The sequence below is a fragment of the Rhincodon typus genome, chromosome 27 (assembly GCF_021869965.1).
Source record: "Rhincodon typus isolate 14 chromosome 27, sRhiTyp1.1, whole genome shotgun sequence".
NCBI classification, from domain to species: Eukaryota; Metazoa; Chordata; class Chondrichthyes; order Orectolobiformes; family Rhincodontidae; genus Rhincodon; species Rhincodon typus.
Window position 1 is genome coordinate 9,362,078 of NC_063358.1, and position 15,059 is coordinate 9,377,136.

Consider the following 15,059-nt stretch of genomic DNA (forward strand, 5'->3'; position numbering starts at 1 on the left):
GTGGCATGGATATGGTGAATAGCCAAGGTTTTTTTTTTCCCATGGCAGGGATGTCCAAAACTAGAGAGCATAGGTTTAAAGTGAGAAGTGAAAGATTTAAAAGGGACTTGAGGGGCAACCTTTTCACACAGAGGGTGGTGCATGTATGGAACAAGTTGCCAAAGGAAATGGTGGAGGCTGGTACAATTACAACATTTAAAACACATCTGGATGGGTATATGGATAGGAAGGGTTTAGACGGATATGGTCCAAATAATGGCAAATGGGACTATATCAGTTTAGGATGTCTGGTCGGCATGGATGGGTTGAACCGAATCGTGTGTTTCTGTACTGTTTAACTCTGACTTTATGTTCTATTTATCAAGATTTGCGACTTGTTGTTCCTTCCTCATGCTAAGGGAAGTTGTTGGCACTGACTCAGCTGAGATCAGATAAATTGGAAACCTCCTGGGATATGTGGAGCTACTGATATAATTTCTGAATCTCCCACTCATTTCTACAACTTAATTAATGCCCTGATTCCAACAGCACCTCAGTTGCTGCCAGGGCTGCCATCTCACTGCTCTGCTGACTGATGTTCTATACAGAAGTTAGAATCACATAGAAGGTGGCCATTGGCCTATTGAGTCCATGCTGGATCCACCAAATCAAAACCACTTTTGAAATTTAATTGCACAATAGAAAAAGATATTTTTGTACATATATATTATTGAAGTTTTTTTTCATTCAATATGTGTAAAAAGAAACACGCTTATGTAAAAATAAGAACAGCTGACCTGTTTAGGTACCAAGTACAGATGAAGATGCAGCCTTCAGGGACAGCTGGTATATTCTCAGACAATCCAGAGTTAAACACATTACATTTCCATTTCTTTCATGAATTATATACTATAAGTAGTTCAAACTAACTAAATCAGAATCACCTTTCTGCAGCCCGGTTAATTTTAATACTTACATTTCCTCGGAGAAAGTGACAAAGTTTTAACTTAAACTAATTTCAATCTCCGTGTTTGACCTTCTAATGGCACATACACTGGTTGTCAAATGTATGGTTGCATATGACCACCATAAGCAGATGTGGTGGCTTTTTTGGGACAATGGGGACTTCCTCTGCATTGTGATAGATAGCAAAGTCATAAATGCATTCTTTAGAAATGTCTTATTTGCCATATCATGCACCAAAGGAAATATTCCCATTCTTACATTTTATGTCTATTTGCACATATTTGGTTATATTTCTGTCATGTTAACACTTGTTAAATGTAAACTAGTTGACAACTTTTTCAGTCATACCAAACATTTGCTGCGTTCTCCAGATTAGATAGATTCAATAACAACAACTTGCACAAAGAGCTCATAATCTTTTCCTTTTCGATCTCCTCTGTTCAGCATTCATTAACTGCAGTATTCTGCTTCAAGCATTGCCCTGTACCTCATTCACGTTGCTACTATTTCTTACGTGAGTCTTGATCATGACTATTAGCAACATCATAGCATAGATTGACTCCTCCAATGTCAACTGGCAGGGAACTGTAGCAATCAGTGAAAAGAACTCCCTCTCCACAATCAATTTTCCATCTCCAAGACTAAAATGTCACAGTTAGTTACTATGCTGCTCATGAGGTCCTGGCAACAATCAACTGAGTTGACATAAATAGGGCATTGAGCCTTGAACTTTCTCACCATCATGGCTTTCATTCTGATCCAACTCCCGAAGCCTTACTTAATAATATCTTCCATTTTAGTTGCCTAGTTTGTAACTGATTATACAGCCCAATTTCTGAATTTGTAATGATAAATGATGTAAATTTCTCTGATGCATCATGATATACTTAAAGAAGTTTTGAAACTTTTTGTTTTTGCTGAACTCAGCTAACTGAACTATATTTTGTTAATTTTGAGTTGGTTAAGGCAGTAGAATTGAATCTAATTTTCTTTCTGTTGTACAAGTTTATAATAAAAATTGAGAAATATACCATAGACAAATCGACATCTATAATAGGAAAATTCAGCCAGAAGTACTAAGGCTAATTTGGATGTTCTCATTACGGCTCCAGCTGAGCTCAGCTAAGCCAAAAATCTAACCTGGAAACAACGAAGAAGCAACTAAACAGGATTGCAAGATAAACGTGAATTAAAGACATCCAAAAAGTCTTTGAAAATTTAACAAACTGAAAAATATTGGACATGAATAAGGGGCATAGAATTTGGGAACTATGGCTTCTTGGGTTATAAAATAGTTAGAAGTGGAAAATAAATTAGAAGTTCAAGGCAGCTTTATTTCTCTGAGGGGTGACAGTAGATAACAGTACCCCATAAGATTCTGTTCCAGAGTTGCTTCTGTTAGTTTCTATATCAATATTATAAATATAACGCTAGAGCAAGTAGTGTCCAAATTTGTCACTGGTATTAAAATAGGTATAATGAATAATTTTGAGTACAAAAGGAATCTGCCCAATGTTATTGATAAGCTGTTGTGATTGGTAATTCAGTCAGTAGGTGAAGGAGATTTAAAAAGCAGCAGTTACACTTTGATTTTGAGAAGCTGTTGTGTGTGAATGCAGGGACACAGATGTGGATTAAATATATAAAACTAAGAATAGGGAGCAGAAAAAAAACCCCAAAGATTCACAAATGTCTTTTAAAAAGAAATGTATCAACAGAGTTCGTGATTGAAGCAGATAACATCAACACTTAAAGCAACTTTTGGTTGAACGAAAGGAAAGAGATATGGGAACGGGACAAAAACATAGGTTTTGACTTATTGGTCATGCAGTTTGGCCTGTATAATTTCTACATAACTCAATAGATCAGGAAAAATTAACACACCACATTGATGGAGAAACTCCTCTTCACTGACTCAGGGATGGCATCTCCATTCCTTGATGCTGATTTTAAGCATATTAATTTGTTGAACACCCATTATGTAAACTGAGATTGGCAGGAGTGGAGAACATCGGAACAAAAATTAACTGAAGAACCATCTGCTCCTATTGTATACATTCTCCTTTGTGCATTTTGACGTGAAATACACGTGCCATGAAGTTTAATAGCAGTGAAACAAACCTTTACATAAACTGATATTCAACGGAATACTGGACCTTTAGATTTTAGTTTCCTCCATATTTGAGTGGCGTTTGTTTCCCCCAGGTTTAGAAGAGTAAAAACAATTGGATAGGATTTGCATTCTCTTGTTTATCAAAGGTCTGCTCTCACAAATCAATCGAAATCCAACATCTTGTAGAATGTCTATTTCATCAGTTGATAGCAAGTCTGCCGTGACCCTGGGATGAAGATACTTGTAATAAGTGCACTTTACAATCGCCCCAAGAAAATATGATGATGATATTGCAAAAAGGAGTGGGAGAGCATACGAAGCGGTTAAAACTGGATCTCTATAAATCCACCAAAATCCAACTAAAATCCCACAATCCACAGCCAAGAATGAGTGATAAATAACTTGTCTGATGAATGTTTTTCCCTCAGCAACATTAAGCCAGGTGAAATACAAGATCACTGCTACTGCACCCCTGTAGAATACCTCTTCAGGCAGGTTGTTCATAAAGTCTGTGCCTTGTTGGCAAGTCCAAATAAACATGGGCAGGCATATAAGAGCAAAGTGTAAGAGGACATAGTGTTTGAATATGATTGCAAATAGGGCAATGCTACAAATCCTAGGACAGATGAGTAGCAGGTTAAAGATAAAATAAGTCACCGCAGACTTGAATCTAAGATTCACTTTGTCAGAGAGAGAGCTGCGCAGGGATTTGTGAAAGTCCAGGACGGCCCACGCAATGGAGAGGAAAGACGCCACAATGGAGAAACCTGTGGAAATTGGAATAGTGAGAGGGCAATCATTGAGAAGGTTTTTCACGTTGTTGGTTGCTTAAGCAATTCATTGAGTAGCAGAGAATTCAGCTTTGTGTCATTATGTCAAAAAAACCTGCCATACTCTGATTCACATGATAACACCTTTAAGGGGTTAAATAAGTCTCATTCAACAGTAATTTATAAGATATTTGGCAATTACAACAAAATATTATGTACAATGAAACTACTATTGTGCAGTTTCACTGTAAGCTGCCATCTTCAGGTACTATTTCACTGGCCCTTAACATGCTGTATATTTATTAAAGTTACAAACGTCACAATGTTACAGAAAACACCTTCCTTTTAAATTAAGCAAGAGCAAAGTTATAAAGTGCCAAAACGATCACTTATTTTTCACCTAATAATTTGTTTCTTGGTGGTGAAAGGTGGGGGTGAAGAGGTGAAATTAGCCAGGGAACCATCACCCAGTGACTCTTCTCGGAAAGTGTTTGTGTGTGATTTCATTAAATAAATGCAGCTGCAGGACAAAAAAATCTTAAAATTCTGTCCAAAAATCATGAACAAAATGAGGACTGGCTTTTTTTTTTTTTGCAAAGGAAGTCACTGTTTCCTAATCCAATCTGCAATAGCTATCCAACTTGGGAAGTTAAATGGGATGGGATGATACTTCATAGTCAAATAACCTCTTGACACAAAGGACCCAGCTTTAATTCTGCTAAAGTCAATGGTTACCAGTGAGTAAAAAGATCACCTTGTCTAAGCCGGTTCTAGATTTGATCCAAAGGACCATCACTTGCAACAAGAATCAAGCTCCTGGAAAATAAGCCACAAATGAAGTGAAGTGGTAAAACAAGGGAAAGGGGACACTTTTTTAAAATAGTTATGGAAATTGTGGGAATGCATTACTGGTGGTGTTCTCTTAAAAAAAACTATAATAGCTATTCTGAAATACCTTTGTCTATATTTTGTTTGTCAAAACAATTCTGTGTTGAACATCTACTGTCAGAAGCATGTATTTTAACAAAAAGGCCTTTGCAAATTTAGATTTACCATATAATTTAGTTAGTTGACCTCCTTTAAATGAAATGTGATTCCACTACTTACATCAGTCAGTGGCACCAAGTGAAATATATAAAAAGCAATATCTCTTTTTAAGATATTTTCTAATCAACCTGCTCGGAGATTGTGTCATACACCTCTAGAACAGGTGCTTCTTGAACCTAGGCCTCCTGGTTCTATAGGTAGGGATACTACCACTGTACCACAAGATTTCTATTTAACTGCAGCATCTTGAAATCTTCCAACCTGTTGTACTGTAATTGGCCACAGTAAGTGGTTGATTAGAAATCTGATCAAAGCAGAAATGGTAACATAGTTATGCTACTGAAGTGGAATTCATGGTCCTGGACTAATGATCTGGAAATATGAGTCCAAATTCCACAAAAGCTCCCCAATTGGGAAGGTGGTGGCCTAATGGTAAGGTCACTGGCTAACAACCCCCAACTCTGGGTTAATGTTATGGGACAAGGGGTTCAAATCTCACCATCATGAAACTTGAATACAATGCAATCCAACAGCAACCATATGACCATTATTGTAAAAATTCATTTGGTTCACCAAGGGCAGGAAATCCACTGTTCTACATATGACTCCAGACCTACAGCAATGTGGTTGTCTCTTAACTGCACCTCTGGCCTAATGAGAAACACAAACAGAAATTGCTGGTGATATGGGACAGACCAAAGCCCCTCAAAATGCATTATGAAGATAGCCTAGATCCTAACTTCTTCTCATTTTAAAGTAAAGTATAAGGTGTTGTGTTCCAGATGCAATTTGTTTGGTTAAACTGCTCAACTTAAGCAAAATACACTTAATTTTTATGTTACAGTAAAATACAGGCAAAATATAAATAAAAGAATTGGCTTTACTGTAACTCTTTTAAAATGCTTAACAAATATATATTAACCACTACTAACTAACTGTTCCAATATAGTAATATCTCATTAACACATCGTTGGCAAAGGCAAATTCAGTAAAAAAGATTGTTTCACATACAATTTTAGCAGCAGGAAGAGAACCCCAGCTTTTAGCTGTAATGGAGGCAGGAATAAGACCTTCTACATCCAGCTTCAAGACATCTGCAATTGCTGAAAGCTAAAACAAAAAATCCTGGTTTTGTGGGAGCTTGACATTCAGGCTGTTTCTGTTGTTCCAACTTTAAACAAAAATACCTGAGGCCTCACAAACTGTTTACATTGTTGACTTTGAGCAGACCATTCAGTTCCTCTATCTCAACTTTTTTTCATGAAAAAATACACTGGAAAAGCTCAGCAAATCTAGCAGCATCTGTGGAGATAAAACAGAATTAACTGTTCAGGTCCACTGGCACTTCTTCACAACTGCAGTTTCACTGGACCCAAAGCATTAATTCTACTTTCTTTCTACAGATGCTGCCAGATCTGCTGAGTTTTTCTACCATTTTCTCTTTCTGTTTCTGATTTCTAGCATCTACAGTTCTTTGTTTTTTTTTGTCGGCCTAATGAGGTTCTTAAAAGAAATGACTGCCAGGTTGTTCCTAAAAAAACCTATCTGGTTCAATGCCCTTCAAGGGCAGAAAACTGAATTATCCTTACTTGGTCTGCCTATGTTAAACTCTAGAAACAGTGTGGTTGGCTTTTAGCTGCCCCCGATGACCAAGCAAGCCACTTATCAAGATGGCAGGTTACCATCTTCTAGTGCACAGCACGTAGTGATGGTCACTGGATGACATTTTGATCTGCTTAAGGCAGTAGTTAGCACTTACACTGGTGAAGCTTCATCTGGTTCTTCAACATCATGATGTACAGCATCAGTGAGAGTTGAGGAGCACTTTCAAAAATACTCTCAAACAGTCGTAGCATGCTGATATCACTGATCAGGTAAATAATATATTGCAGGCCAACAGTGTCCCTCTCTTTGTGCATTCTGATCCCCACCTCCAGTGCGGTTATATACCTGATGGAACAAAGTATAATTCATAAAGTAACACCATGGTAGATCTTGCACTTCCCGTTTTGTACGCTTGGAGATTGCTATGGATGACAAAAGCCATTCTGCCCATCATGAGCCATTGATCACAAAGCCTACATTTCCTTATTACAGCATTAAACTATTTTGTATATGATTTCTGTATACTCAGCTGTACCAATAAACTTGTCCCAGGTACTGACCTACTTCATGTGAAAAACTAACAAGAACAATAACTTCATACATTAAAGGTGCCTTATAAACGTGTAGCATTTCAAAGCAACCTCGCAGAAACATACTAAACCAAAGTATAATGCTGAGGCACACAAGGACGTATTAAGTAAGATGACCAAAAGTTTGGTAAAGAAGGAAGGTTTTAAGCAGCAATCCTTCTTAATTTGATTTTCTGCTGCCCAAGCCTCCAAGGCACATGCACGGCACAACTTCCAGAAGTGGAAGTCTATGCTGCGATCGGGGATTCGTTGGTAAGTACTTGCATGGGAGCTGGTGGACCTATTGTGGTTCATCATGACCACATCCGTAGCAAGTGTTGGTTGCTTTGTAAGTCCAGCTCAGTTGATGTGCAGGATTCTGAGTTTCAAATTGCGACATATCAGGGAAGAGAAGAGATAACTGTGACGCTGTGTTTCAGGAGGCAGTCACACCCTATAAATTATGTACTTCAAATTTGGCCAGTGGTCAGGGATGGGAGGGTGTAATTACAAGTGAGGCAGATGGAGGGATCCTGAATTTAACATTGGAGGAGCTTCAGCTCTTGATCTTGTCCAACAGATATGAGGTACTTGCTCTCTGTGTGGATGAGGAAAAAGACCATAGGAAGGATAGGCTAACTGACCACTGCCCTGTGGTACAGGAGGCCATTCGAGCAGGGGGAGCAAAAAGAGCACCACAGTTGTAATGGCAGGGGTATCTATAATTACATGTACAGATAGCATCCTTTACAAGCAGGATCAAGAGTCTCACGCGGTGTATTGCCTGCCTGGTGCCAAGGTAAGGGACATTGTGAACTGGCTTAAAAGGATTTTGGAGTAGGCGGGGCAGGATCTAGTTATTGTGGTTCATGTTGGCACCAACAACATTGGCAAGAGGTCCTCTTTGGGGAACATCAAGAATTAAGAGCACAATTGAAAAAAGATTGGAGTGGAATAGGAAAGTAGGGTTCCATTTCATGGCGCACTGGCATCAGTATTAGGACAGCAATGGATGGGCTTCATCTGAACTGATCTGGGACCAGGATCCTAGTGGGAAGGCTAACTAGGATGGTAACAAGGTTTTAAGTGAGTTAAAAGGAGGGCTCAGGAGATGTAATTAAAATTTCAGAACAAGCAACAGGACTTAGAGTACCGAAAGGGTCAGGTGTCTAACTTCTGGCACAGCAGATAAGTGGACAACTATGGAAAGGGGTTCAGTCAATACAAGACTGAGGGTGTTGTATTTAAATGCATGCAGTATATGGAATAAGGTAAATGAGTTCACAGCACAGACTGAAATTGGCAGGTACAATGTTCTGAGTATCACAGATGTCTGGCTTCAAGGGGATCAGGGCGGGTTACAAAATATCCAAGGACGTGCATCCAATCAAAAGGATAGGCAGAGGTGGCAGCGTTGCCTTGTTAGTAAGAAATGAAATGAAATTGACAGCAAGAAGCAAGTATTTGTCAGAAGGCATGGAATCTGTGTCACTAGGATTGAAGAACTGCAAAGGAAAAAGAGCTTGATGGGAGTTATGCACAGAACCCCTAGCAGTAGTCAGGGTGTGGGGAAGAAAATAAATCAGGAGACAGAAAAGGCACAAAAGAAAAATACTAATACGATAATCATGGAGGACTTCAATATTCAGGTGGACTTGGAAAATTAGATTGGAAGTGGATCCCTAGAAAAGGGATTTATGGAATGCCTGCAAGATGTTTTTGGAGCAGCTTGTGGTACAGCCCACTATAGAACAGGAAATTCTGGATTTGGTGACATGCAATGAGACAGACCTGGCCAGGGAAATTAAGGTGAAGGAACCCCTAGGGTCCAGTGACAATAATATAATAGAATTCACCCTGTAGTTTGAGAGGAAGAAGCTGGAATAAGATGCAACAGTATTACAGTTGATTGATTGATTTTATTGTCACGTGTACCGAAATACAGTGAAAAGCTTTGTTTACGAGCAGTACAGGCAGATCACAGCAAGCAAAGGATGTAAAGATCAAAAAGACTTACATCATTAAACTATACAGGTTACATTGCAGATTACATCATTTGAGGCTAGAATCCATTCAACAGTCTGATGACAGACAGAAAGAAGCTGTTCTTGAACCTGCTCGTGCGTGTCTCCAGGCTTCTGTATCTTCTGCCTCACAGAAGAAAAGTAAGGAGGTCATTACCAGGTGTGATGGGTCTTTGATGATGTTGGCTGCCTTTCCGCGGCAGTGAGCCGTGTAAATAGAGTCTGTGGATGGGAGGTTGGCTTCCATGATGGAATGCGCTGTGCATACAACTTTCTGTAGTTTCTTACGGTCCTGGGCAGAGCAGTTGCCATACCAGACTGTTATGCACCCGGACAGTATGCTTTCAATGGTGCATCTGTAGAAGTTGGTGATGGACCTTATGGACATGTCAAATTTCCAGAGCCGCCTGAGGAAGAAGAGGCACTGTTGTGCCTTCTTGACTGTCACATTTACGTTGGAAGTCCAGGACAGGTCATTGGTTATCATCACTCCGAGGAACTTGATGCTATTCACTCTCTCAACCTCAGTTCCATTGATGTAGATGAGGGCGTGTTCTGCTCCTGTCTTTCTGAAGTCGATGATCAGTTCTTTAATTTTGCTGACATTGAGAGACAGATTGTTTTCATCGCACATCACCAAGCCCTCTATCTCCCTTCAGTATTTTGACTTGTCATTGTTAGATATCCGTCCCACTATGGTAGTGTGATCAGTGAACTTGTAGATGGCATTTGTTCAGAATTTGGCAACACAGCTGTAGGTGTACAGGGAGTATAGTAGAGGGCTGAGGACGCATCCGTGGGGGGCTCCAGTGTTGAGTGTTGTTGTGGAGGAGGTGCAGTTACGTATCCTCACTGATTGTGGCTTGTGGGTCAGAAAAGTGAGGGTGCAGTTACAGAGGGTGGAGCTGAGACCAAGTTCACGTGGTTTTGAGATCAGTCTGAAGGGGATAATGGTGCTAAAGGCAGAGCTGTAGTCAATGAGCAGGAGTCTGACATAGGTGTCTTTGTTCACCAGATGTTCCAGGGATGAGTGCAGGGCTAGGGAATTGGCATCCTCTATGGATCTGTTACATCGGTAGGCAAATTATAGGGGATCAAGGCAGGCTGGGAAACTGGAGTTGATGTGGGCCATGACCAGCCTCTCGAAGCACTTCATGATTATTGAAGTCAGAGCCACTGGGCAGTAATCATTAAGGCACACTGCACATGTTTTCTTGTGTACAGGGATGATGGTGGTCTTCTTGAAGCAGGTAGGGACTTTGGCTTGTAGAAGGGAGAGGTTGAAGATGTTGGTGAATACCTCCACCAGTTGGTCCACACAGGATCTGAGAGCTCGGCTGGGGGCACTGTCTGGGCCCATCGTTTTCCTTGGGTTGACTCCCAGGAAGACAGATCTGACGCCTGCAGCAGTGACAGAGGGAACAGGTGTGTCTGGGGCTGTAGGGACAGGTGACATTGCACCATTGGCATTCTGCTCGAACCAGGTATAGAAAGCATTGAGCGTGTCAGGGAGGGATGTGTCTTTGTCTGCTATCCTACACTGTTTCATTTTGTATCCCGTAATGTCGTTTAAGCCTTGCCTTAGATGGTGGGAGTCTATTTGGTAGGTCTGGGCCTCTAACTTGGTGTGGTACTGCTTCATGGCCTCCCTGATTGCTTTGTGGAGGTCATACCTGGATTTTCTGTGTTGGTCCGGATCACCCAACTCGAAAGCTGCACGTCTGGTGTTTAGTAGAGACTGGATTTCCTCGTTCATCCAAGGGTTACTGTTGGGGAACACTCAGAATCAGTTTTTTGGTACACAGTCCCCCACGCATTTGCTAATGAAGTCCGTGACAGTGGTGCCATACTCATCTAGGTTTTCTGCTGAACACGGTCCAGTCCACTGAGTCCAAGCACTCTTGGAGAGAGTCTTCTGTTGCCTCGGATTAGCACTGTACTTCTTTTCGTGAAGGATTCTCCTGTTTCAGCTTCTGCTTGTAAGCTGGGAGGAGGAACACAGCACTGTGATTTGATTTACCAAAGTATGGGTGCAGGATGAGTGGTAGTGTGGTGGTTGATGGTTGTGTGGCAGTGGTCCAGAATGTTTGGTCTTCTGGTGGGGGAGATGTGTTGGTGGAATTCTGATATCACCTGTTTGAGGTTGGCTTGGTTGAAGTCACTGGCCACAATAGGGACTTGGGGAATTTTTTCCTGTTGTGTTTTTGGCAATGCAAATCACATCTAGGGCATTCTTCACATCCGTGTGGTCTGCTGTCATGATGGCAGATGTGAACTCTTGTGTTAGGTAGCAGGTAAGGTATTCTAGGTCCAGGGAGCAGTGGCTTGCCAGGCCACTGGTAAAGGTAACTACAATAACATGAATGAGGAGGTGGGTAAAGTTGATTGGAAGGACAGCCTAGCAGGGAAGACAGTGGAGCATCAAAAGCAGGAGTTCTGAGGGTAATTTTGAAAGCACAGCAGAAATTCATCCCAAGGAAGAAGAAACATGCTAAGGGGTGGAAGAGGCAACCATGGCTGAAAAGGCAAGTCAGGGACAGCATAGAAACAAAGGAAAAAGCATACAATATAAAAGATCAGACAGGGGCAAGACAGGGCATTGGACCGATGGAAAATGAAGTGGGAAAAGTAGTAATGGGAAATAAAGAAATACCTCAGAGAACTGAATGGGTGCTTTGCATCAGTCTTCATGGTGAGTAGCATGAGTAGAACTTGAAGAGAGTCAGGGACAGAGGTGAGTGTCGTGACCATGCTGGGGAAGGCGAAAGGTTTGAAGGTGAATAAATCACCCAGCCCAGATGGATTACACCCCAGCATTCTGAAGGAGATAGCTGAAAAGATTGTACAGGCATTGGTAATGATCTTTCAGGAACGACTGGAGTAAAACAAGTCCCATAGGATTGGAAAATGGCTAATGTAACACCTCTGTTTAAGAAGGGAAGAAAGCAAAAGGTGGAAAATGATACGCCGATTAGACTGACCTTGTTGGTTGGTAAGATTTGAGAGTCCATTATTGAAGATGAGATTGTAGAATACTTGGAAAGGCATGGTACTGCAACTGCTCTGCCCAGGACCGTAAGAAACTACAGAAAGTTGTGTGCACAGCTCAGACTATCACCTCCCATGCATGGACTCCATTTACACTCCTTATTGCCATAGAAAGGCTGCCAACATCATCAAAGACCCCTCCCACCCCAGTAATGCTCTCTTCCAACCTCTTCCATCACGCAGAAGATATAGAAGCTTGAACACATGCACCAACAAATTCAAGAATAGCTTCATCCCTGCTGTTATTAGACTGCTGAATGGACCTCTCTAACTTCAATAATGTTGATCTTGCTAATATTGTCTTGCTTTGTGCACTTCCTGCGCAGCTGTAACCTTGTAAGCCTCGCACTGTCTATGCCCTTGTTTGCTATCATCTGCTCGTACTGTTCGCAAAATAAAACTTTTCACTGTACTTAGGTAGGTATGGCTACAATAAATCAAATCAAAGTCACACCTGACAAATCTGTTTGAATTCTTTGAGGAGGCAACAAGCAAGTTAGACAATGGAGAGCTAGTGGACATGACCTATTCGGAATTCCAGGATGCCTTTGACAAGGTGTTGCACAGGAGGCTAAATAAGATAAGAGCCCACAGTGTTAGCCAATGGATAGAGGATTAGCTGACTGGCAGAAGACAGAGAGTGGAGATAAAGGGGTCTTTTTCAGGATGGCAGCTGGTAACTAATTGCGTTCCGTTGAGGTCAGTGTTGGGTCCGCAACTATTCACATTATACATTAATGATCCGGATGAAGGAACTGAGGACCTTGTTGCTAAGTTTGCAGGGGACACAAAGATAGGTGGAGGAACAGGTCATGTTGAGTAAGCAGAAAGGCTGCAGAAGGAGTTGGACAAGCCAGGAGGGTGGGCACAGAAGTGGCAGATGAAACACAATGCGGAAAATATGAGTTTATGCACTTTGGTGGGAAGAATAGAGGTGTAGAGTATTTTCTATATGGGGAAAGCCGCTGGAAACTTGAAGCACAAAAGGACTTTGGAGTTGTAGTTCAGAATTCTCTTAAAGTTAACATGCAGGTTCAGTTGAGAGTTAGGCAAATGCAATGTTAGCATTCATTTTGAGAGGGCTAGAATAAAAGATGCAACTGAAACTGTACAAGATTCTGATCAGACTACATTTGGCATACTGTGGGCAGTTTTGGGTCCCATATCTAGAGAAGGATGACCTGGCCTCAGAGGGGAAGTTTACAAAAATGATCCTGCGAATGAAGGCCTTGCAACGAAGAGTGTTTGAGGACTCTGGGCATGAACTTGATGGGTTTAGGAGGATGGAGAGGGTTGGATCTCACTGAAACTTACAGAATACTGAGAGGCCTAGAAAGAGTATACGTGAAGAAAATGTTTCCACTAGTCAGAGAGACAAGGGCCTGAGGCCACAACCTCATAATGAAGGAATTTCTTCAGCCAGACAACAGTGAATCTGTGGAACTCATTTCTGCACAGGGCTGTGGAGGCCAAGTCTTTTAGTATATTTAAGACAGAGATAGATTAGTCCTTGATTAGTAAGGGGGTCAAGGGTTACAGGGAGAAGGTAGGAGAATGGGGTTGAGAAACGTATCAGCCACGGTCGTATGGTGGAGCAGACTCAATGGGTGAAATGGCCTAATTCTGTTCCTATGTCGTATGGACAGAACTGCTATGACACATCTTTGGAGCAGGTGAGACCTGAACACAGGCCTCCTGACAGAGTAACACTGCATACCCTGCAAGAGACTCCCAAAAAAGGTAATTGGGATTACTTTAATGAACCTGATATACCATGACACGCCTGCGGGATAGGTGGGACTTGCAACTTGTGGCTGCTAGATACGTACGTTACCAGCATGCCGCAAGACTCCTCAGGTGTAAATATCCAAGGGTGCCACATTCGCTGTCGCAGTCATGGGTCCAGTAACAGTCTCCCAGTACTCCAGCCACATGGAGAGCTAATGGAAATATACCCCAGCTGCTGTTCCTCCTTCAGAAGGAATGCAACTCTTATACAGACTATTGGTTGCAGCATTGCCAGAACAGGAAATTCGCCAGGGACTGGATCAAATTTGTGACTATCGAGTTCTTCCTGGTACCCCTGACCGGGACAGCCGATTTTCTTCAGTGGGTCTCAAATCACCCCCTCTCCAACCCCGCAGTAGATCGCTAACCACTTACTCCCCTCTTTCTGCTTTACTTTCATCATGTCTCACCTTCTCCCTGTCCTGGTCATTTTCCACCGCTGTTTTTGTTTAGTTTTTTTTCTCTTTTTCAGTTTCTTCCATCTTTTTTTCAACATTTTACTCCTTCTCTAAGCAGCAGCCATATCTCTCTCTACTCCCCTGTTATGGGTTTTCTCCGCCCTATCCGTTACTGACCTGACCAGAAATCCCAGTTGCAGTCCGTGTAACAGCCGCAGGGCACCATCTCCTACCGTGGTCTTGAAGGACGGAAGAAGTCCGGAATCGGAAAGACTCTTCAATTGCTCTCGATCCCCGGCAAACCAGCACCAGCTGAACAGCTGAACGACCACTGAACAAAACAGCACCAGAGATAACACGGCAGCACCCCAGAAATAATCTCCTGCCTGGAAGAAAGAGGCCACCACCCAGGCATCAGTCCCCAGATCGAAGAGAAAAGTGGCCAGCCCAAGACAGATGAAGACCAGATCAAGCAGCGAGAAATGAAGCTCATCGCCCGAGCCCATCGTTGCAACAAAAGAGTAGAGGAATTTGTCATTCACTTTAGAGCTGACCGCTTACTTGGAACTTAGAAACGTTTAGTTCCGCTTCAGGTTTTTGCTGCTGTTGACTCAATCCGCATCTTCTGGATGGCATATTTTTCATTTTATTGATTTAGCTGAGCTCAATTGTAACGTTTCAAGGCATTTCTTTTCAAAAAACAAACAAAATGGAGAGGAAATGAAATACGGCAAGAGGGAACAGAACTTGTA

The 15,059-nt window shown here is 41.7% G+C and overlaps 1 protein-coding gene across 1 annotated transcript; it reads right to left on the reverse strand.

Annotated features, from left to right (window-relative positions):
* Positions 1-205: 205 nt before the first annotated feature.
* LOC109926747 (XK-related protein 8-like) lies at positions 206-15,059 on the reverse strand. The gene is made up of 3 exons (XM_020526603.2): positions 14,485-15,059; positions 6,635-6,825; positions 206-3,825 (listed from the first exon to the last, which is right to left on the reverse strand). Exons 1-3 carry the CDS (start codon positions 14,811-14,813, stop codon positions 3,104-3,106), a joined length of 1,242 nt encoding a protein of 413 aa, XP_020382192.1. The 5' UTR covers positions 14,814-15,059; the 3' UTR covers positions 206-3,103.

What these genes read in the sequence shown, in the direction of transcription:
- LOC109926747 (XM_020526603.2), bottom strand. Translation starts at nt 14,813, where the DNA reads ATGGGCTCGGGCGATGAGCTTCATTTCTCGCTGCTTGATCTGGTCTTC. An exon ending in CAACTGGGATTTCTGGTCAG is followed by an intron (nt 6,826 to 14,484) that starts GTCAGTAACGGA and finishes TTGTTCCATCAG; the next exon opens with GTATATAACCGCACTGGAGG. An exon ending in CCAGATGAAGCTTCACCAGT is followed by an intron (nt 3,826 to 6,634) that starts GTAAGTGCTAAC and finishes CAATTTCCACAG; the next exon opens with GTTTCTCCATTGTGGCGTCT.